The sequence below is a fragment of the Platichthys flesus genome, chromosome 12, assembly GCF_949316205.1.
Source record: "Platichthys flesus chromosome 12, fPlaFle2.1, whole genome shotgun sequence".
Lineage (NCBI taxonomy): Eukaryota > Metazoa > Chordata > Actinopteri > Pleuronectiformes > Pleuronectidae > Platichthys > Platichthys flesus.
The window spans coordinates 18,456,485-18,479,348 of record NC_084956.1 but is presented as its reverse complement, the minus strand read 5'-3'; the positions used below and the strand labels follow the sequence as shown (position 1 = coordinate 18,479,348).

Sequence of the window (22,864 nt, the reverse complement as noted above, 5' to 3'; positions counted from 1 at the left end):
TTTCTCTCCTAATATATTTCAAAATTGAGGTATTGCAAAAGATCTTGTCAGTCAGAAAGCAGGCCGTGTATCTTCTCTTCTTTCTTTTTTTTTTCCTTTAACAAAAAGAACCGCTGACTGTCGAAAACTGTTCCGATACAAAGAGTAGTGCATAACAAATATCTATCGTAGAGAAGGGACGAACATAGAAAACCTGTCTGGGCGGGGGAAAGAAACGTCACAAAAAGCACCCCCGAAAATATTCACTTCCATAGGGATACTTATTATTACTCATGGTTAGCCTCTTGTTTTTTTTTACATCTTCTCAGTAAAAAAAGGATCTTCTGCTTCAGTTTCAATTCTTCTTTCTTTTCTTGGACAACAAACATCTATCCTCCCCCCCCCGAAAAAACAGTTTGCGACTAAAACGAGAAAAGAGAGAGGGGACAGCTGGGCGCCAGCATGGGACCATCACAACTCACGAGAAACATAACAAAATGATTAGAATAAAGGGTTAAGGGGACAGGGGGGGGACGGAGGGACATGGGTAACTGGCAGTGATGCGGGACCCCTGTTCAGATTGTCCACAAAACCGCTAATACCAGTGTAACTCTCCCCCCTCTTTCAACCCAGACCCCCCCCCAAACCAGGGCCGCCTGGTCTCCAGCAGCCAATACTTGAGTTTCTATATCATGATTTATATCTGCCCCTTTCCCACCCTCCCACCCCTTCCTGTTTAAACGGCGCACCATAACCTTTTTTGATTAAAACAAAAACAAAAAACAAAAATATATATATATATATATTTGTATATATGTCCACCATTTTTTTAAGCAGGTCCATTACTTCAAGCTTTGCAGGAAACAAACAAAAAAATCTTGATAAATATGGTAACCCACACCCCCCCCTGCCCGACCACTCCCAGCTTACTCATTCTGGCAATGACCCCCCCCCCCCCCCCCCCGTGTAGTGAGAGCATGTGCAGAGCACCTCAAGTCTCCAGTAGCTTCTACGATTCGTTTTCTAACCTCACCCCCAACTCCCACCCACCTCCCCCCGTCCGCCTCTCGTCTAAAATCGCCCTGTGTGTTGTCAGGTGGTCTGTAAAAAGTCAAACGTGTAAGCTCTTTGGTTGCATTGTGGGACGTAAACGTGCATTATTTCCTTTTCCTTATTTTTGTCAACGGTGGAACAAACCGACAAACAAATAAACCAACAAGAATAACTCAGTTCTCAGTTTAAGCTCACATTGGTGCGTCTTCTATTCAGATCAGACTCGGTGTTTGTAGACCTGTTTGTGTGAGAATAGCCGTCCTTGTGTTTGTATGTGCGTTCATGTGTGAGAGGCTTCTGTGTATCCTGGTGTCTGTGTGTGTGTGTGTGTGTGTGTGTACAAGAGAACATATATACTGCACGTGTGTATACACTAGTTATGAAGTTTCACAGGACTTCTATGTCGGACATTAACGACAGTTAAAGCGAATCACAGTTCTAGGCATACTCAGACCTAACTACATACGGTATAAAAAATTGCACAATTATATCAACAATCACTGCAAAAAAGTACTTCACCTATCATAGACAGTTTTAAATGGTTATCCTACATTTAATTTGATTTGTGATTATTAAAAGTATTTCCCCTCCTCGCTGTCTGGATGTGTGCACCGCCTGTTTGTGCAGGAGCTATCAGCTGTGGCCGACCGGTGACACAGAGCTCCCATGAATCCTTTGACCAGTTTCTGTCCAGTTCCGTGCGAGTCGAATGTATGCCTACAGTGTATTGTGCAAACATGGGCAGAATTGAATAGTAGACATGATACTGAAAAGTGTATTGCATGCAGCAACCTGATTGAAATAAACATGCAGTTAGGGGCGCCCCCCACCCTTCCCCCCTGGATGGCTCGTCGGTGCTTCTCTGGATCTGTTGTTTATTATTTTAAACACTCGCCTGAATAAAGTACTTATGGTATCTGTTTATACCATGTATTCAGCAGCAAAGCTATTGCAGCATTACATTTACATAACACTAAAAAATAATGTTATTATAAAAATAAAGACCTAGATATTGAAAACAAATATCTGAATGCGCGTTATGAGGTATTCATATTTTCAGAGTCAGAATTGAGAGCGAATGCAGCCGTGTTATTTTACTCTGGGTGATACGGGCCCACACTAATGGATAGATGTTAAATCTTGCTACATCTTATGCCAGCTGCTTTTCTCTGTGCATTAATTTCACTTGCCTTTGGTAATTATGATTTTTACTAGGGGCCATATAACTAAGTGCATGCTCCTGTTGCATACAATTTGAATGATCTATATACTTATATTCATATTTATATGTATAGATCGATAAGAAAACAACAAATATATACCCTTTTAAAAATATTTGTAAGGTCCCACCTCTGTCTCAGTAAGGGGGCGGTGGGTCCAAGAGGACGTACCACACCACCCAGTCAACAGAGCGGGGAACTGAAAGTAGCCAGGAGTCAAACATACCATTATGTGTGTGTGTGTGTGTGTGTGTTTAGTGAAATCTTGTGCCAAAGTGCAAATTCTACGCTGATAGACTTTCTCTTTTCTTTTCCCCTACAAAGCTTCATCAGAGGGGAACACCAGGCGATGAGTTCAGAGCCGCGAGGCATGACGACAGTCCCGTGTGTTTGGCGGTATCCTTTTTTTCATGAGGTGTTTGTGGGGAGCCGGGTGGAGTAGATGGGGCTGTGTATTGTGGGAGGGGGGGGGGTGTTGCAGTACTGTCCCAGGCTGTGAGATAGCAGGAGGCCTTTTTTTCTTTTTTTGGGGGTCAGGTGTGGGTTCACCGGGGCAGGGTCGACTCACGGACCCCCCCTCAGCTCCAACGGAAGGACACGTGTCGAGGGCGGTCCCCCCCCTCCTTCACCAGTGGCTTGTGAAACTCTCTGCCGGCTCGCGAGTGGATGCTGGCCCAGCAGTACTCACAGTAGTACTGCAGGCAGGTGACGTTGGCACAGAAGAAGGGGGCGAACTTCCCCCCGCAGCGCGCCCCCTGGCACTCGTCGCACATCTGGTCATCCAGGACGTAAGGCTTCACCTCCACCTGGGGAGGAGAGAGGGAGGAGTTTAGTTTCTCATCTTCCACAAACACGGATCAAGACAAACAGCATTTTAATCTCATATTCTCACACTCACTTAAAGCACTCTTCTTATGAACGTTTTTCAAAAATCTTGTCTCGTCCCACCTGGACGTCAAAATGCATACAAAAGCCGGGAGCCCACCAACACACACCAACCCAAACAACACAAATACAAACTAAATCATTCCCCAAAACCTCAAGTTCTTACAATTCCTCAGTTCAACTACTTAAATAGCCTCTTTAACGTAATAAACAAAAACAAACAGGTGTATGCAGGTGTGCGTGTCGAGACGCCGCAGACATGACACAGTAATTCCCGAAAGTTTCTCCAAGGGAAATCCTCCTCTACAGCAACAGTTTTCTAAAATAAAACCTCAGGAAGCCCCCCACCAGTAAAACGAGTTTGACCACTGAGCCGGGTGACAAGAAATTAGACCTCATGTCTCGGTGCACGAGTGGGCAGGGCTGGAAGCTAACCTTGTTTTAGAGCGGCCACAAAATGTAAGGTTATCGAATCCTCTGACAGTGGGAGTCCGCTACAGTGCAAAGTGCAGAGGAGGAGGAGGAGGAGGAGGAGGAGGAGGAGGAGGAGGAGGAGGAGGAGGAGGAGGAGGAGGAGAAGGAGGAGAAGGAGGAGGAGGAGGAGGACAGGAAGGAGCAGAAACTATTAAACACCATTATCAACTCAGGGGACGAGACGCAGAGCAGAGGTGATGAGCTTCTTTGGGCCCTCATCAAGAGACATTAATGAACTTGTTAACGCTAAAGGCCTGAAGGAGAGAATTAGAAGAAAAAGGCGTCTTTGTTCCACAGATCAACTCAGAAGTCAAAGAGAGATTCTCAAGGACGTCGTCCCTCTTGTGCCCCAATTTGACTCTCAGTTTCTTTCAAGGTGTTAATTCTGTCAAAATATATGTAGAGTTTTCTAATGAATTATTCAGAGTGCAAGGCAGTTTGGTGACTAACAGAAAGACACAGCACAAAACAATTCAGTAAAAAATGAAAGGGCAACAAAAAAAAGAAAAGTGATAAAATAACTGAAGGGGGGTCATGGTGTTTGTTTCAGATTAGTGTGTTGTAGTGTCGGTCTGAATGTGGATTAATAGGGTTTTTGTGTTGAGGATGTAAAAGAGGGGACAGTTTGAAAATATTGTTTGTTTGCTGACCCCAGTAAGGTGACCTGATTATTGTTTGCCATGTTACCTGGCTCTCAAGACTGTTTCCATGTTTCTGTTGTGACTCATCTTTAAATGGAACGTCTTTGTTCACACCCTTCAAGTGCTATTTGTATTCCACACAGCTCCAGTCAAAATAAAGACACGCCCAGAGAGAACCCCCGCTGAAGATAGCCTTTGATAGCCGGGGTGTGGTGGACGGCCCCGCCCTTCAGAGGCTCGACTTCCTGGCCGACAACCAGTCTCTCTTGGTCACGATCTGTCCCACTGCAATTGGCCGGCGAGCCTAAAATAACCAGGCTGCAGCACAGCCCCGGCTATACATGTATAGGGAACTACTATAATTAAACCGACCCTATGTGTCTGCAACTTGAAACATCTGTCGGGACTCCCGCAGCCGAAAGCCCTGGTGATTACACAGCCAGGCCCGGCCTTCTGTTATTGCAGGCTGCACCGAGCAGTTGGCTGAAAACGCTGCTATAATGAAAGCTGTGATACATGGGAGAGGGCCCGGGCAGAGTTCAGCTATGATGCATGCCATGGGAAACCTCAGTTGTGGTGGGGACCCTGCTTTCGGTCAGAGGGAGGATGTTGTGAGTGAGGCACGTGAACCCACTCACCCTTTTGTCGATGTCATTGTGCTGCAGCTGAACGAAGCGAGCGCTGATGGCAGCGATGTAGCTCTGCTGATTGGAGAAGGCGACCCGGCCGGCTCCCTTCGGGTATTTCAGCTCCGGGTCGGTGTCGATGCCGGCGTAGCAGACGCCGCCGTACAGCCGGTCCATGATCATCGCCAGCTCCACTGAGGAGAGCGAGGGAGGAGAAGATGAGAGGGGGAGGGAGAGAGAAGATTAGTGCTGCCACCAGTCCTCACAACTCTCAGGAGTTTTTGTGAGTTAAAGAGCGTTTTGCTCTTCCTTTTGTTCTCAAGTAGAAAAGCCTTCAGTGAATTAAAAAGATAAGCAGAAAAGGTTTTACTTTTGTGATTGACAGGGCTATTAACTGACGTAAAAATCGACCCCGTTGCACTATTCATAAGAGCAGCAGTCTCAGTCTGCTGGTATAATTAGTTGGGGGGTCACATTGCAGACAAGCCAGCGATGTTTATCCCTCGAACAGAAAGACTGAGCCTTCCATTACACCATGAATTCTTAACATGACGAACATTTGGCTCACGTCCTGGAAACCCAAGTAGAGGATTGCTTTCTCTCAGCGAGAACTTTTCTTTACAGCCTCCAGCCTCTGCGCTCCGTGCCAGTCAATGTTATGAATCCAATTTAGAGGCTTTTGGGGTATCTCATGACGAAAAGAAAAAGAAAAAAAAGATATTCCATTCATATAAGTCAGTTACCTGCACGCAGGGGCCGCGGCACTCCTCCGACAAAGATGGTCTTGCGGGGGTCCAGAGGCTGGGAGCCATCCATGACAAAGTCACTGTCGCTCAGGTTCCAGGGACGGATCTGGACCTGCAAGTTAAAGATATGAGAGGAAAATAAGGGGCCCATGTCGTTAGTTTGCTGCCAAAAGCTTAACACTTAAACTTAGCTACTTAACTACACGGTCCGCACTTTGTCTATAATTTTGATAATAAATGATTGGATTGAAGATTGGAACGTTGAGGTTTGGTATCATTGGGGGGGTGGGGTGTTCAATTCGATGTTGGGCCCTCCCAGGTGTCTTTTGCCCGGGGCCCCGAAAGTCCCCTGACATGCTTGGGGAAATAAATGCAGTAATTTAGAAGAACGTGTGGCCCAAGTGTCCTTGGACAAGATGCTGAGCCCCAGATTGCCCCTGACGGCTATGCTGACAGTGTGTGAATGGTGTGGGACCGAAAAATGCTGCGTCGAGAAACACTGTATGAACGTCTGCGTGAACGGACTGTAAATCACTCTAAATGATTCATAAGACTAGAGAATATATATAAAGTCATCCTAAAAAAAAATTACAGAAAAAAATCTCAACTGGTCTTGTACTTTTATCGCCTAGTATTCTTTCATGATTAGATTTTAGCAAACAGTTTAGGTCCTTAAAAAAAAAAAAGCGTTTAGGACAGACATAAAGCAACCCACGTGTCGTGTTCTGCCACTCACCGGTTTGTCTTTGATGGTGGGACTGGACACACACAGGTACAGTTTGCCATCCTCCTCGATGCAGGCGTCGATTAAGGCCTGAACAGAGGTCTCTTCCTGGAACAGCAGGAAGGCGTAGCCTGCAGAAGAAGAGCAGACACGGATTAGAAGAAAAAAGCAAATGTTCATCAACAGAGACTAACAGTCACAACTTAGTGACTGTGACAGTTTAGAGTTCATCTGTATTTACAGTTCCTACGTTGTGCAAGTCACAGTACGATGACTAAGCCTCATCCTTTTTCCCTTGTAATTCAGACTTTGTCCTTGTGGCCTGTTCCTCTGTCCTACGCCTGCCTCCATAAGCTGCTCTGCACCCGCTGCCCCTTCCGGCTCACACTGCCGCAGATTAAATAGCTAAGAGTGCCCCCCCCCCCCATCCCAGCTCCTAAAGGAACCATGCAAAATTGATCAGCCCGACACACTGCAAATCTTCCCAGAAAGGTGGGTCACATGGAGAGAGTTCAGTGATGTTTTTGTATAAGGCAACTAAAGAAAAGGTCACTCTGTACTATTGAATTATGAATCATCGAGAGCGGAGGCCTCCTCCAAGGTCAGAGCTATTAGGGAGTTTTGGGACAGACGGGGAACCAATTCAATAGTTAGATCCATCACTCAAGGCTGCGAGGGTCGGAGAGCCAACGGGATGTGATTTATAGGCTGATCAAAATGAGCACTGCACGCCGAGAAAAGAGGAAAGAGCCAGCAGACGGCCGAGAGATGAGTGCAATACTGTCAGTGAACACAGGCGCCTGTGAAAGGGTTGTAAATTATTAGTGTATTACTCTGATTATGTTCGCAGGAGCCCAGCACCACCTGTGGCACCCATGAGTCAGGGGAATATGAGCTGCTGTGTGAGCAGAGCAAGTGGGATCGGTAGATATGCACAAGTGCACATGATCTCACACACGCACACACACACACACACACACACACACAGTGTCCGACTTCTGAACTCTCCATTTGCAGCGTCACTTGGGTACACTACAAAAGCCATGTGTTCCAGTGTCTCTTGAGAAGCCGTCTCTCCGTATCACCCAAGTGCACACACACACTTATTTCAACACAGGCATGATTGAAATTGGCAACGGGTAATGTTCAACTGTCATGTCGGGAGAAAGGGTGCACGTGTATGCTGCTGCAGAGGGAGACAAGGAGAGAGTGCGGAGGTGGGGAATAAAAGCAGGATGAGAAAGAAAAGGCAGCGAGCATCAAGAGGCGAAAACAGGAAGGTGTGTGTGTCCTCAAGAAGCTGCTGTTCCCCCGACAGGCGGCTTTTGTCCGTGCGAGTGTGTGTGACGTGTGTTTTGGCGCATGTGACGTAACCCCCATCACAATGGCTCTGCTCCAACCTGCCATTCATGGACGGCTTGGACAGTGGACAGTTGAGTACAGGTGTGAACGTCCAGACCCGGTATTATCATCCGTCCTGAGAGATCTGATCACAGGTCGACCGCTTTCAGTTAAAAGAAGAAAATCTGGCTTATTTTGTGAGAGTGTGAAATTTGGTGCAGCTTGATTGAATGTAATTTGGCGGAGTGACTGAGGATCATTATAGTGAACGATAAGGCCTCAGGGACTCTCCTCTGTCAATCAAACCCGCCCCATCTCAGATAAATGGTTGTGACTGGTGCAATCTGTCCGGACAAGAGGGGTCATACCCAACTGCAAATAAACATGGGTCTCCTGGTTTGGGATCAACACATTAGCATTCACAGTGTAAGGTGACTACATGAATCTAGTGTCAAGCAAAGTCAGAACAGAGGCTCTGTTTAGTTGAGAGGTTCCGATAATGAGCCCATTAGAGTCAAATGACACGCTAATAATCCTTAATGTTTTCTGTAATGACAAACTATATACCATCATGGGAAAAGCTAATGGCAATCAGCTGCTTGAAGTGACCAACCAATCTCCGTCCTTTTGAAATCGGTCGACACGAAGTCAACAGAGCCTTCGTCGTGTTTGTCCACGTGCCTCGTCATCACCCGACACAAGACCCCAGACTCTGTGGTGCTGGCTTACATAAAGAGGGTTTGTCACTGGGACAAATCATGTGGTTAGTACTGACATCCCCCTAAGAGGAAAAGAACTGCAGTCTTGCACACACAAACACACACAGACACATAGATACACACACACACAGACACACAAAAACAAACAACGTGAAAAGGCAGAGCTAGCCAGCAGCTCGTACAGTCTGAAAGAGGGAACAACGAGTTCCATGACCCAGGGCAGGGGAGAGAGAGAGAGAGAGAGAGAGAGTGAGAGAGAGAGAGACACATGGGAGGAGTGGGAGTGAGAAAAGGAAGCAAAGGAGAGCATACAAATGGAGTGACATGTGAGGGGATGAGGGAGCAGGCAGAGTGAGGGGGGGGGGGTATATCAAGGCAAACTTGCTACCGTAACTACGTTATAAAGGTTAAGTTACAAAATTGATGCAACAGGTCTTGGGAGTGAGACTTACAACCACTACCACACTCAATTTCCCACTGACGGGAGCGTAGTAGTGTTTTGATGGCTTCCATTACATCATTCAGAACGCCATCCATCCACACTTATCCCAAGGGCCACAGGGGAGGCTGGAGCCAATCCCAGAAGACGGGGGACACTCTAAGACAGATCGCCGGCGTATCACGGGGACAACATACACAGAGAAACAACCATTGACACATCACACATTAACACCTACGGACAATTTAGTCTCTTAACCTATGCTTCATGTCTTTGGACCGTGAGAGGAAGCTTTAGAAAACCCACACAGACATGGGCAGAACATGCAAACTGCACACAGAAAGACCACCGCCGGCCACTTTACAATGCTGCAGACCTCTGTAGGGGTGTCTGACTATTACTCATCATATACAGGTCAGATTTATACAAATAAGCCATTTAAAAAAAATGTACTCCTGTGCCAGTTGTGCGTCGATCACGTATTAGAAACCTCATCAACATCCACTCACTTGCTGTGAATCCTGCGAAGGATCTCTTGTCGCGTTCTCACATGGTCTCATTCTGGCACATGAAACTATCCCTCATAAATTTTGTGTACTCACATTCAGCCCCTCCACAGAACGTCAGGAGATTATCTGGAGTTGAGTGCATGTCTGAGGGCAGCTACAGACGGCTTTACGCTTCATTTCTGCACAATTTCACACAAAACTGGATCCATAAAGTTTTCTGCTCCACTTTATAATTCTGTGCTTTTCAAGGCTCAGATATATATATCAGTATCAACAAGATAAGGACTTTACTTTAAAATGTCATTCTAAATTTCTAGAGTAAATACATTGAGTTCAGGACAGTGTGTGCTCATGATCAACAATCTACTACATGGCAAAGCTTTTCATGAATATACAGCTTTGCCAGGAGTCCTCCATTACAGCCGGCTGTGCCAGATTTCACGGGCACTGTGCCACATTAACGCTCTGATATTTAGTCTGAATGCTGCTGGGGATCCGGCTCTTTTTCCATCTGCCTTGCGCACTGCAGAGGCTTATGCCACGGGAGGAGAGCACGGATCTGCAGTGGCTCGTGTCTGAGATTTATGGGGCTTTACAGCCGAGCTTCCAGGACGGTCCCGGGAGGGAGAGAATACATACATCTGCAGGATTTTCCAGCGTGCACAGCCGTGTTTACAGACCAACGATAGGCAGATTGCCGTCGTGGGTTGCCCAGACAAACCGATGACAGAAGTCTTTCCTGCGACGGAGGCCAGCAGTTTGACTCACAGGGAGAGAAACGGTTACCTCAACAGCAACCTGATGACAATTACTGTAAAAACAGACATTAACTCACTAAGTGCTTCCACGCAACCACAAAAGTGCAACCTTTAAATAGTATCAGGCTGTAGGTTTTAAGGTAAATGGGAGCCAGGTATTAATGGAAAAGTTAAAGACAATTCTCGTGTCTGTACATTTACAAAGACTGGAGGGAAGGGTGGGGGGGTGTCAGTCTTGTTCTCTCCAAGTGTAAGAAAATTGGCCAATGGCACCTCGAAGACTCACTGATTAACACTCGTAAACTCACTTGTAAATTTAATTTGAACAAACCGGAACGGGAAAAACTAAATGTTGTGGTTTTACCAGGTTTCTTTATGAGCCGGACTATTGCTTTGCTGAAGGTTAGTGCCAAACTAATCTTTCCTGGCTCATGGCTCTAGCTTAGTATTAAATTCGCACACATGGGTGGCATCCATCTACTCATTTCTCTCCTGTTAGTATTTTTAAATATTTGTCATGCTTTACAAATAACATAGCTTTGTTATGCATTAGTCTGTAAAGCCGAATGTTTAACTTATTTCTAATTCATTTTACAAATCACATTGAATTGAATTTCATATGTTTGAAAGGTCTGACATCAGGTTGGATTCGTCTAACTCATATAATACTAGCCCAGGACATAATCCTCTGTAAATCGACAACGTGCAAAGATTTTGTGCAAGTTAAATAAAATAAAACAATTAATTATTGAGCTTAGTAGATGTGTGTAACCTAGATTTTGGGCAGAGTCATGTTCTGCTACCAGACATGGCTGCCAGGGTAAAATCCATTTTCTGTCCGCTCAAACTTTGCCACAGAATGTGACCAGACCAACTGCTGACAGCAGCTTCCACCATGAGGAGAGACAGAGATGGAGGAGAAGAAGAAGAGGAGGAGGAGGGCTTGGCAGGACGGATAGGGAGGGAGACACAAACATCTGCCCTCCAATAAACAAATGCGGACCCTGAGGCTTTGTAGCAATTGGAGAGGAGACCGTGATGGAGGAGAGAAACCAAGCATCGCTAATCATCCCAATTTGAAGAAGGCGCTCTGTGGATATAATCCCAACGAGAGGGCGAAAGATAAAATGCGGCCTGAGAGAAGCAGTCACTAATCACTATATAGTCCACTATATTGAGAATTAGCCACAGTGCTGTGAGAATGTTCAGCAAAATTATAAAACCCTATATAGTGCACTGATTGTATCCCACAGTGCATCGTGAAATGTAGTGTACAACCTGTGGTCACAAACTGAGCAATATAAACCATTGTGCATTGTACTCGCTGTGTTGACAGGCAGACCAACAGGAGGACAGAGGACTGCATGTCTCTACTTCTTTGTCATATAAAAAAAAATTGTGAGGATGAAGACAGACAGGTTTAAATTCTCCAACTTTTTCAAAACAGTCGGTTTTAGAGAACGCTCCTTATATTTCAAATGACCTAGTTTGGATTTTAATGACCGCCATGAGACAAAACTCTGCCGTAAAATATGTAATAAGTGCAGAGCAGCAAATCAAAGCACAAACTGCAGCAAAAAGTTAATTTCTTCATTTCTACACCCTATGCAGTGAAGTAGGGGGCAGTGAATGAGTGGGTCATTTTGGACGCAGTCAAAGTGTAACTGTTTCCACTGGAGCACGTCTCTGCTGCCACATTCATGTTCAACAGAAAAGAGGGAAAACATGGACCTGTGAATGTTTTAACAGTACATGTTGTCCATTTATATTATTTAAAAAAGCAGATCAATATCTGTCGATAGCAAACCTCGGCTGTGACCTTTCCAAACCTTCAAACAAGTGTGAGACACTGTTATTGCAATGTGACGTGAGCATTAGCACTTGTAGAAGTTTATAGCTCCCAGCACTTTAGGCTCCAGCCCACTCACTGCAAGCCCCCCCCCCCCCCTTACTCAGTCACACACAGAAAAAGCTCCTTAACATTTCTTATTATTCTTATTGTCCACAACAGTCAGAGTAAGTAGGTAACAGGAGGGAGGACGACAGGGATGTGATGACCAAAGCATAATAAATCCACTTTTCCTTTTCAGAACAGGAGCCATATTTTATTCTTTAGAACAATTCTTGTATAATCTAAAGCTGAATTTTGCCAGTTGTATGTATTGCAACATGATCAGAAACACTTGTTACTGGACACAGGTTCACTGAAAGTACAATATTCCGTCCCATTGAAGCTCTGCTTTGTTCTCCACCAACAAAGACATATGGCTTCTTCGCTGCTAAATGCTTAACACTAAATGCTTGGTGTTCACAAGCTTGTTGCTAACACAGTGTACAGTTGTTGTTGCAAACAGCTGCTCGCTTTGACTGGTAAAGAAGTTGAAGGAAGTGTTGAGAGTAAATCAAACCAGCAAAGAAGTTCTAACTTGAAATTCACAACAGACCAGTGGAATGACAGCAAAAGGTATTTTGGGGTTGCATTAGATACTGTACAAAAATGACTGTGGTGCAGGATAAAACACAAAACCCTTTCCCATACCTTCCAGACAGTCCCTTGTATTAATGCAAAAACTACGAACACTTACACTTCAAGACAACATAGTTAATCTCTTGCATCAAAGACATGTGACGATTATAATTCTGAACTGAAAAATTCTAAAAGGTTTTTTTTTTGATGAGATAAGATTAAACAATGTGCATTTCTTATTGGCCAATGCTTATATTTAGAAATGATGGCCTCAAGAGGTTGATATACACTGATGATATTATGTAGTTGTTACTATTTTATTATTTGCACTTGCGGAAATACGATAATTTAAGAAAAGAAAGACACAGATTTCCTTTATTTAGAATAACGTTTATTTTTACTTAAATGTATCTGACACAAATATTGTTTGCTTAAGTAGATCGTAGAGTAGTAACTCCTATTTTAGGTTGAAAAATTAAGACAAATATCTTGATGATAAGATGCTGAATATCTCAAAATGTCAGATATCGGCTGAATTAATCTGCCGACCGAGTCATTGGTCAATCACTGACAAAGAACACAGCTCGTTCCGGCTTCCTTTCCAAGCTACTTGTCCTTTCCCTTGACCAAATGAGTCTTACTTGTCCCTGAAGCTAGACTGAGCCATGGTATGAGTCATCCCTGAACCAAAGCACATTCATAGCTGTCCAGACACACACACACTGCCTGCAGTTAAATGGGAAACAGGAAGGAAAGTGACAGCCCTCTTCCATTCGGTCAAGCTTGGAAGAACGCCTAACACCAGGAGGGGCCAATGACCTCTTGATGCGAATCCCACTTTTGTAAATCAGCCGTTACACAGTCCGTGCAACAGTAGAACATGTTCCCACACACATGTAGGCATCAACTTGCTCTCAACCCTGACGCTTTAGGTGCTAAGAATCTGCCCAGCAATCCTTGCTGATTATGGATTTTGATATTCACATTCTATTTCATCGGTTTCCATTTGAGTTTTTGGAGAGGGGGATTTTTTAATTAGAGCGAGAGATGAATTCTACACAAATCTTTATTCCCACGTCTCCTCCCCTTACATGGCGGCGTCCTCCAGCTGCCGTAAGCTCATTCATTCCCCTAAAAGGATGCTGCATTTTTTCTGCCGGCTTGGATATTAGCAGAGCCAAGCCTATTCAAAATAATCCTCCCGAGCTAAAAAAAAAGAAAGAAGGGGGGGATGTTGAAAATTAAGAATGGAGGAGAGCTGGCCGAGAGTTTTGCAGGTCTCCAGATGCTGCGTATCACCATTCGTCTATGGAATGTCAGTTATTTCCAGGACGTCTTTAATAGCTTCCCTCATTTGACGCACGGCAGCTCCTGGGCCGGAGGGAGGGATGTTGGAAAAGAGTGGTGCTACTCTGATCAGCTGCCCACAAATGACACCAGAGATGCCACGCAGAGAAGGGAAGAACTTTCACACTCCTCACTTACTCATTCAAACAAATACTTAAGGGGTCAGAGCTCAGGTTGGCGGGATACAGACTCATTATACATGATACGCGCATTTCTGCGAGATGTCTTCAGGGGGATGCTCACATAAACAGACACCTTCATGCTTCCCCAGCAGGAGCCGCGGATTCCGGGAAACATGATTCTTTGCGAAACTCAGAGACGAGGTGATATTTATTGGTGTAGACTTTGATCTGACGTGAAAACACAGATTATGCCCTGAGAAACTGTCCTACCTTTGGGTGGGAAGTAGGATTTGCTTTCAGCTTTGTGGGGCCAGTCAACCACCAGGTGCCCATAGCGACGGAAACTGTTGGTGATTTCATCTGTACAAAAAAAAGGAAGAACACATGATGAGAAACCATCCATGGCTGCTCATGAACTATGCATGTGAGGGACTCTAGAGCCACACTTTCTATTTTTCACCATGTTTCTTTTGCACTGGTAGCCAATGCGTTAAACAGGAGCACCAGCCAAACGCATCCATGCTGCACTGGTCTGACTCGTGCCGGTGAAACTCATGAATTGTTCAGCCAGCTCAGGGCCCACACTGTGCATCCACTCCCTGTTACATGAGCTGGTTCAACGCTGTAGGCACATATGACCGTAAACATCCCATATTAACGCTCAGACACGCCCCAGGAAACAATTACGGAAACGCATCTGGTCGCAGACATGAACGTGACTTAAAAATCTAGATATGTTAAGAATCTCTTAAATGTATATATATATATATATATGAGGAAGAAGGAAATACAGTGAATCTTCGGCTCCGGTATGGTCAACAATTTACATATTTAGCTTTCCGTCAAAGAGGTTACATCATTGGTGTTTGCATCATTACACAAAAACTACCGCAACGATTACAACTAAAACCTGGTGGAAGGATGTGGTAGGGGTCAGGGAAGAACCCATTAAATAGCCCATTAGATTATGGTACAGATGCGTATCAGGGGCAGAACAAGGATTTTCTTTAACATTGCAAAATTGGGGGGGGGGGGGGACTTACATTAATGAGTTTGTGCAATTTGGTGCAGAACCAAAACAAAAATACAGATCTAGTAAATTTAAATGGCTAAACTCTGAATGCAATTCTTATCCCAAACGTGCACCTAAAATTAAACTTACTTGCTTTCTTGCTGAGACTTTGATGTAAACATCGATACCTCTCACGTCTCTATAGTAAAAATGGGTCTATCTCCATCTACTGTGGCTTTCGCATTGTATCGGGGCTTTATCATTCGGGTTTTCTGTGAACTACGGTTTGACTTTAACATTACGTCCTGTTTACTTCATACAAAACCATAAAACCACAGAAATGACATGTGGCTTCACAAGGGGCCATGTGCCTAACTATTTCTATGCGAAGGGGAATTTTCCAGTCTTTGTACAATACTATGCTCTGGTAAGTCTCTGCAAGAAAGCTAATAAGAATGTTTCCTATTTGTCTAACTAGTCTTCAGCAAAATGTTCTTTGGTTTGCCAACTGTACATCAAACCCAGGCATGGGAACCGAAATGTTAATTGTGGCTAAATACATTTGTTATCCCTAACAAGGAGTGTCAAGGTGCCCTAAAGCCAGCCTTATATATATGTGTGTGTGTGTGTAACTGTTAATGGCAAACAGCCAAAGACTGTACCGAGAGGCTTCCAGCTGTGTACATAGAGTACAGCGTGTATCAGTTTGACTTTGTGGCAGGGCGGTGTGGAGGAGAGAAATCCTTCCTCCACATGTAAATCACTTTTGTTTACCTTCATCTATGTCGGGTGGAAGTCCTCCAACAAAGACCTTCCTGGAGTAGCGCTCCATCCGCTCTCCGTTCTGACAGCGGGTCGGCGAGTTCAGGCCCGGGGTCAAGGAGGGGTCACCGTGGCCATCGTCGAGGAAACCATCTTCAAAGGGGAAAAGGCAAGAACGACCTAGTAGGGGCAGACAAGAGAGATAGAAGGAGGCAGGGAAGAATAGGAGGTAGGACAGGGGATCACAGAGAGGTATGAGAGTGAAAGGTAAAGAGGGAGGCGTGTGAGAGGTAAGAGTGAATTAATCATGTCTTGAAACAATTATAGAAACAGAATCAGGTTGGTTCATGAGGTCACCATCATTCTTTGCTTTGTCCGGTTTTACTCAACACTCAAAACATCCATTCTAACTCTCATTATATAAGGATATTGTAAAAAGCTACAACTACTATGATTGGATTATATTATTAATATGTCACATTAATGTGATTGATCTTCAGTGATTTAGTATAAGGGCCAGAATGTTAACTAAATATTTATAATTTAAAAAAGTTATTATATTCTATAACATTCAAGAAAAAGGTGACATCCATGAACACTAAATTAAAAATAGTTTTTTGTGGAAACCCTTCCAAAACAATGGACGGTGTTGTTAAAGCAGCCCATGTTTCTAGATTCAGATGTTCCACAATCACATTTGTGTGTAACGTGCGGGTGTGCACATGCATTTGACTGCTGCACATATCAAATCATAATCATGACATCCAAACGCCGTCTTGGGAACTTGCTCCCGCTCCTAATCATCCTAACATTAACAGGAATCCTGACCTGAGGGAACCATGCTGAACTGCAGCACATAATGAGAATGGAGAGACAGTTGATCAGCCAGTAATGAATATGGTTATGGTGTTCTCCCCCAGTCGGACACATCAAGCCTGTGGAAGTCTAAACCATCTACACTTCCCACAGGGGGGCTTCCACTGCTGGACAGATTTCCTGGCATTATCACCTCCACTTATATAGTTATTTTTTTCCTGGATCTTTATTTAATGTCTTTTAGTTCGAGAGCAGGGCTTGTTGATATCGTCTTAGGTTTTTGTAAAGCTCTCACTCGAAACCCTGCACTCGCATAGCTCACATTCAAATAGTTCCTGCTTGTGCTAGGATTTGCACTCACGCTGCTCCTGTGAGCGTGAGGAACCTCTGCTCTTTGATGTTTTGGTTCCACCACATCTGTCAAATGCACCCAACTAATATAAATTGGGAATATTGGCAGTCTTGGGGCACAAAACAATCCAAGAGCAGAGGTTTCACACGCTCATAGAAGCAGTATGAGTGCTAGAAGAGCTAAAGCTGGAGCGCAGGAAGTATTTTCATGCAACAAACTATGTGAAGGGAATAAGTGTGTGTCATTTAGTGAGGACTGCTAGGCCTCAGGTAAAGGTATGTGCTACTCTGGTTTTAGTGGTTTTTTTCATTGTGGTGTTGCTTGTTCAGATAGAATATGTATGTTCTCTTCACTACAACCACATTTATGTCCCTCACTTGAGCGGGTTTGATCTTTCAAGAAATAAAAAATGTCAGGTAGTAAAGAAATCCTGCACTTTTTTCTCCTGTGTGTTCATGTCAGCGCCTCATGGACACTCTTTATTGATAGGACTTTGAATCAGACAATATTTAACGAACTTTGCCATCTCCACCACATTACAGTCTAAACATAATAACACCAGCCTGATATTACAGTAAACGTACAAATGCCACACGGCAGCCCATCCCGCTCGCTGAATAAAAACAGAATTATTGAAGCAGCACATCAAATCAAAAATGAGCCATGTTGGAAGCGCCTGCAGTATCCAGATGATGATTCACTTCTGAGTCAGCGTCCCCCTTCATGAAAATTCCCAAAGTTAAATTTGGAAAGTCTCCAACCAAACATGCCTCAACTTTTCCAAAGATTTAGAGTTGGATTTGGCGGCAGATTCAGAATCAGGCAGTTGACACTGAAAGAAAAGGGAGTGTATCGATTTTGCACCAGAAACTCTGATCAGATCAGATGTCTTTGTGTTTTTAGGAATTACAGCCTCCGAAATTTGCACCACTGGTCGTGTTAGCATCAGGGGTAGAACACTGACTCAGAACGGAGACAAAAAGAAATTTAGCAGAATCAGTTTTTTCCCTTTTTACCATCATGCAAAACAAGATTCAAATTAGGTGGACCCTTGCCCCATGTTGATTGAATGCACATCATGGAAAATAGTGTGTCAAAAATGAATATGATTTCATTCAATCACAGGACAGATGAAAAGCAGATCGTGACACCACACTACGGCCCCCCCCCCCCTTCAAAGAGAGGGAGGGACAGAGACACGGTCAGCATGGCAAGCAGAACCCCAGAGAAAATGCCACAACGTTACCTCTTCTACGGCCATAGCTCCTGGCTGCTTGTCAGCATAGTGGGGGAGGGAGGGAGCGAGACACAAGGAGGGAGAGAGAGAGAGAGAGAGAGAGAGAGGGGGGGGGGGGGAGTTGGGGCAGGAAAGAGATACAGAGACATGGGTTTTGAGGAAATAAACCAAAAGGAACATCTCTAAGGCAACAGTGAGACCACATATGGCTAAACCTAAGCTACCGCAACAGGAGGGTGATTATTGTCCGTCCCTGCAGTAAACCTGCTGCACCTGCCTTAGCAACACCAAAAGCAGATGCGGCAGGGCCGGCGATGCCACGGAGATGGCTGAGATATTTAGCAGCATAATCCAACGTCCCATAGCCGGAGATAGTCATCTCAGCTTAATGAACCATCGATGGCTCGCGTTCGTGCTAATCTTCTGTGAATATTCACAAATGAGGCCATAAAGCTGAGTGCACGCAGGACCTGAGGTAGAGCAGGTTAGTCATTCTCATGGCCTCGGTGAAATATTTAAAAAGTTGCTCCAGGGTCAGATTTGGCAGGCCAGCTGCAAGTGGAAACTTCCCACAGGTTAAAGGGAGAGTATGGAGGTGGCTGGCAGCCTCTGGGCTCTGAGCGGGGAGGATAACATGCAGGGTGGAGGGGGGTGGGGTGGAGAACCGGCTATAATGTCTGTGGGCTGCACTGATCCAAATCTACCGCAAGGCAAAAGTACACTGTGATCATCACTTATATCTAATCAGCTTTTCACATGTTCCCATCTTATCTCTTCCCTCTTTTTAATGCTCATGTCACTGCACTCACTTATACGAAATCTAAAAAACTGTAAGATTACTGCAGGGAATTTTAATTCTGTCGGCTGTGCACTTTTCACAGAAGTTTAAGACTGCAGGGTGCAAGGGGTTCATTTGGAAAAAAAAACTTAACCATGTGTCCACAGCGGCAACTTACTGGCTTTTTACAAAGTTCTCGTCTACTCTCCCATACATGACTAAATGTTGTCACGTGACTGATATAAATCCCCAACTATGTATGACAACTGAGGATACTCCATCAGCTGATGAAGACGGAAAGTAAGTAAGTGGACCTTTAGCTGAGATTGTTTCAGTTACATTTTTTTGTTCATCAAGGTCAACATTTTTTAACAGCCTCTCTATCATTCTCCAATATCCCATCACCTGTAACAACATTAAACAATCTTGGGTCATGTGATGACAATTGAGCTGTTCCCATCACAACTGACCAAATTACATCCATTGAGAAATACCACCGAGATACATACTTAAGCTAGAATCACGTGCATAAAAAACATCTTTCAACTATTATGTCAATGAAATTGCCTGAGAAAAAACAGGAGATTGAATTTAAAGCGCAGCACGAAGCTAAAGGTTGATACTATCATGAGAGATCCATAATTTCCAGTTTGTCTGGATTTTCCAGTAGGAAGTGAAATTTGCTACACCAGCTCTTCAAAGTTCAAGAATAAACTATTGCTCTCAATAAACCTCAACTTTTATGTGGAGCATAACCACATATTGTTTCAGAAATGTTTTTCAGTGTTTCCTTAATCTCCGAAGTGTTCTCACAAACAAGCTCAATTGGAATCTCGCTGTGCAGTGAATGCAAACCGCAGAGGAGGCAAAATGTGGCTTAAGATGGAGCAAATTCCAACAAACAGCAGGAGGGGTTACACAGTACCCAGAACAGATCCTCCTGCAGCTCTAAACTCATAAGTCACAAAGCAGACTCGTGGCCTCGAAAAGCAATATGGGCCTTTGCGTTGGGAGCGCCCCATTGTGTGACTTGGCCCTCTGGCTCCTCTCAGGGAATACAATGTCTCAGAGCCTCTTCTCCCTTGCTATGTTTTCATTAAAAAAGAGATCTGGCTCTCCAATCTCCCCCCAAAAAAGCCTGGGCAGTCTCTGCAGCTTTGCACTCTCACCGTCTGGTCTTGGCAGAAACAAAGTCACCTAGCAACTAGGGCAAAATTAAGAGAACCGTTTCGCTGGGAAATGTTCAGATCCCTCAACGAGACGAGACACGGACTATGAGGGAGAGCAGGAAGGAGAAAAGTGAGGGTTAAAAATAAGGGCCAACTTCAAACTGTGTAATGTTTGCGAGAGACAAAATGTTTTAAAGAAAACTGGGTGATTCCACTGGGCACGAGGAGTTTGATGTCTCATGCTCTGAGCGGCTTCAAAGCCTCAGATGCTTCTACTAAGCTGTCAAGTGAACATCACTAAGAAATCTGGATAGACGACCTACGCTGACTACACTCAACCCTCTCTTCTTCACTTCAAGTTCTATCCGTAGACAGAAGAGGCCTTGTAGGTTTCACAGCATGGAGCCTCTGAGCTAATGGGTTGAAACGAGGGAGAAAAGCTGAATAGAATACTTTTAAAAGTTGGAACTGAAGCTTCCCTGTCTACACACATCAGAGGCTACCACAGTGTGAGCCAGTTCTGACAGACTTGGGAGATCTGGACAGATCTGTACTTGCCTGAGCATAATCCCATGACACAACAGTTTAACATCTATCCGAGACACGTTCTCCGAGGATACGAATGATGAAAAGAACAGAATGAGAAGCACCAGCGTTCTCGAGATGTGACATTAGTAAATTGCCTCCTCTGCCTTCACCCGTCTGTATCCCTGTATGCCATCTGAACATATCTAGAGAGGAAGCTAGGGGTTTGAAGTGATTTGATCACCGGCCGTTCAGACCAGCTTTAATATCTGCTGAGTTTTGGACAAGGTAAGCATGACTCTCTCAACTAGATGGAAATTGAGCCCTGAAGAACTTGTATCCCTGACCCCATCAAAAGACGAATGAAAATCACTCAGGCAGGGCAGAGCCAAGTCTGGAAAACTCTGTGGCATCTATGTAGCAGCATACGGGACAAAGACCTGATAAAGACTTGTCTCGTGTCAATGCTGGTCATCTGCCATCTGGTGGGACACTTGGAGGAATATAATCTTACATGTTGAGGTATTTTTGGAAGAGCTATTCACAGGTCAACAGCCAGCGCTTCGAGGACTGACCTAGGTTTATGGTGTCAGGGAATCCAGGCCTTAGCTAAGGGTAGGCGGGTGTGCTCAGTGTACTGTATATTGATCGGGTTGTGTAGTTGGGGGGCCATATCCTTTCATGGGAACATGCCAAAAAATACTTCCCAGTCTTTAGTTCTTTCAAAACACAGGACAAAACGCAGCCACAATGCATGTATCAGCAGAACAGAAACAATTCCAATGAATTCTAGGAACATGATGGGTCTCTGCAGTGAAACAGGACTTACTGTTCAATGGCATTATGTGGTCTGCTCCAGGATGATGAAAGTTTAGGCCCATACGTCCTGTCAAAGAAAAAAAAACAAGACTTTTACAAAAGAGGGAAAACATGGAGAGCCTGATAAAAGCCAGCCTGTTGACAGATAATCATTTAACCCTCCATTCCATACTGTCGGCAGGGAGCAAATGCCAATCATGATGAAATGTTTATGCCATGAATAAATAGAAAACATGATACAGTGGCAGGGAACATAGCCACAGATTATAGATGTGCAAGGCGAGGTAGAAACACACATTTCTTTATTGTTACATATGCGCTCATACACAGACATGTACACACAAACAAATGCAATGATAAGGGTAGGAATTTAACACAGCATGCATTCTGCTACATTAAGCGAATGATTCAAGAACCCATATGCGGCTGCTTTCGCTGGGAGAGGACTGGTGTGGGACATTGAAATAAGTCATGTTTATCTCTGTCTCCATCGTTCTTGTACAGACAACAAAAATACACCTAAGCTGAGGCATATATATCCCACCTGGCTTAAGAAACAATTTTGTAGTCTCAGTGTCAACATCGTTAGCAGCCGCAGCCGCAGAGGCACACCCTTTATCTCCTAACCGCTTCAAATTAGGTCACTCTGTCAATTTCCACTATTAGTAGCTATTTACTCAACACACAGAGACAGGCAGCCTATAGAGTCATTTAAGCTGGACCGCTACTGTAAATGAGCCCCGCTTGCACAGAGCATCACTTTAGTATTAACACTAGGGTGTAAAGGCTAGGGGAGGTGACTGTAAAGTATCTCTTGCTAAACTGCTTGTATAGGTTCCCCCATATGCTACATGGACTTTGAGAGACCAACGGGCGTTATGTTGCAAGCTGCTATGGCGCAAATCACGAGGACATGTCAAATGTTTCAAAATTTGGCCACAGAGGACAGATATCAGGGACACAAGGGGGTGGCCGCACCGCAGCTGGGAGTGTGATTAGCTCAGACACTTGTGCACACATTTATATGAACACCTGGGTTGTGTGACTTATGGATATGTTGGCCAGTGTGTCATTCTTTTTACAATTTATTAGCATAAAAATTATATGCAAAGGGAAGAAATCATGTGTGTTATGTCCTGTTAAAGAGGCAATAGATCCAAGGGGCACATTACAGTCATGTATTGGTAAACATGTGGGGTAGAGTCTGCCAACAGAATTAAGGGGGTACAAGCCAAATGTCTCACTGACTGAAGTGTCATTAAAAGAGCATCCCTTACATCTCTATAGCCGATTGTGCACTTTGACCTTGACCGACTACATTTGGTTGGCAGTCAGAAAGAACAG

At 44.4% G+C, this 22,864-nt stretch overlaps 1 protein-coding gene across 6 annotated transcripts in view; it reads right to left on the bottom strand.

Moving 5' to 3' along the window:
* Positions 1 to 942: 942 nt before the first annotated feature.
* Positions 943 to 22,864, bottom strand: part of cpeb3 (cytoplasmic polyadenylation element binding protein 3) — a 37,605-nt gene continuing 15,683 nt past the window's right edge. For 4 of the 6 annotated variants that reach the window (XM_062400573.1, XM_062400574.1, XM_062400577.1 and 1 more), the window contains 8 exons: positions 21,531 to 21,587; positions 18,239 to 18,262; positions 15,837 to 16,004; positions 14,321 to 14,410; positions 6,361 to 6,479; positions 5,622 to 5,736; positions 4,891 to 5,072; positions 943 to 3,058 (listed from right to left, as the gene is read on the bottom strand). In XM_062400573.1, the coding sequence (XP_062256557.1) occupies positions 2,831 to 3,058; positions 4,891 to 5,072; positions 5,622 to 5,736; positions 6,361 to 6,479; positions 14,321 to 14,410; positions 15,837 to 16,004; positions 18,239 to 18,262; positions 21,531 to 21,587 (983 nt within the window). In that variant the 3' untranslated portion in view covers positions 943 to 2,830. The remainder of the gene's footprint in view (positions 3,059 to 4,890; positions 5,073 to 5,621; positions 5,737 to 6,360; positions 6,480 to 14,320; positions 14,411 to 15,836; positions 16,005 to 18,238; positions 18,263 to 21,530; positions 21,588 to 22,864) is intronic. The other 2 variants (XM_062400576.1, XM_062400578.1) reach the window with 1 other exon arrangement.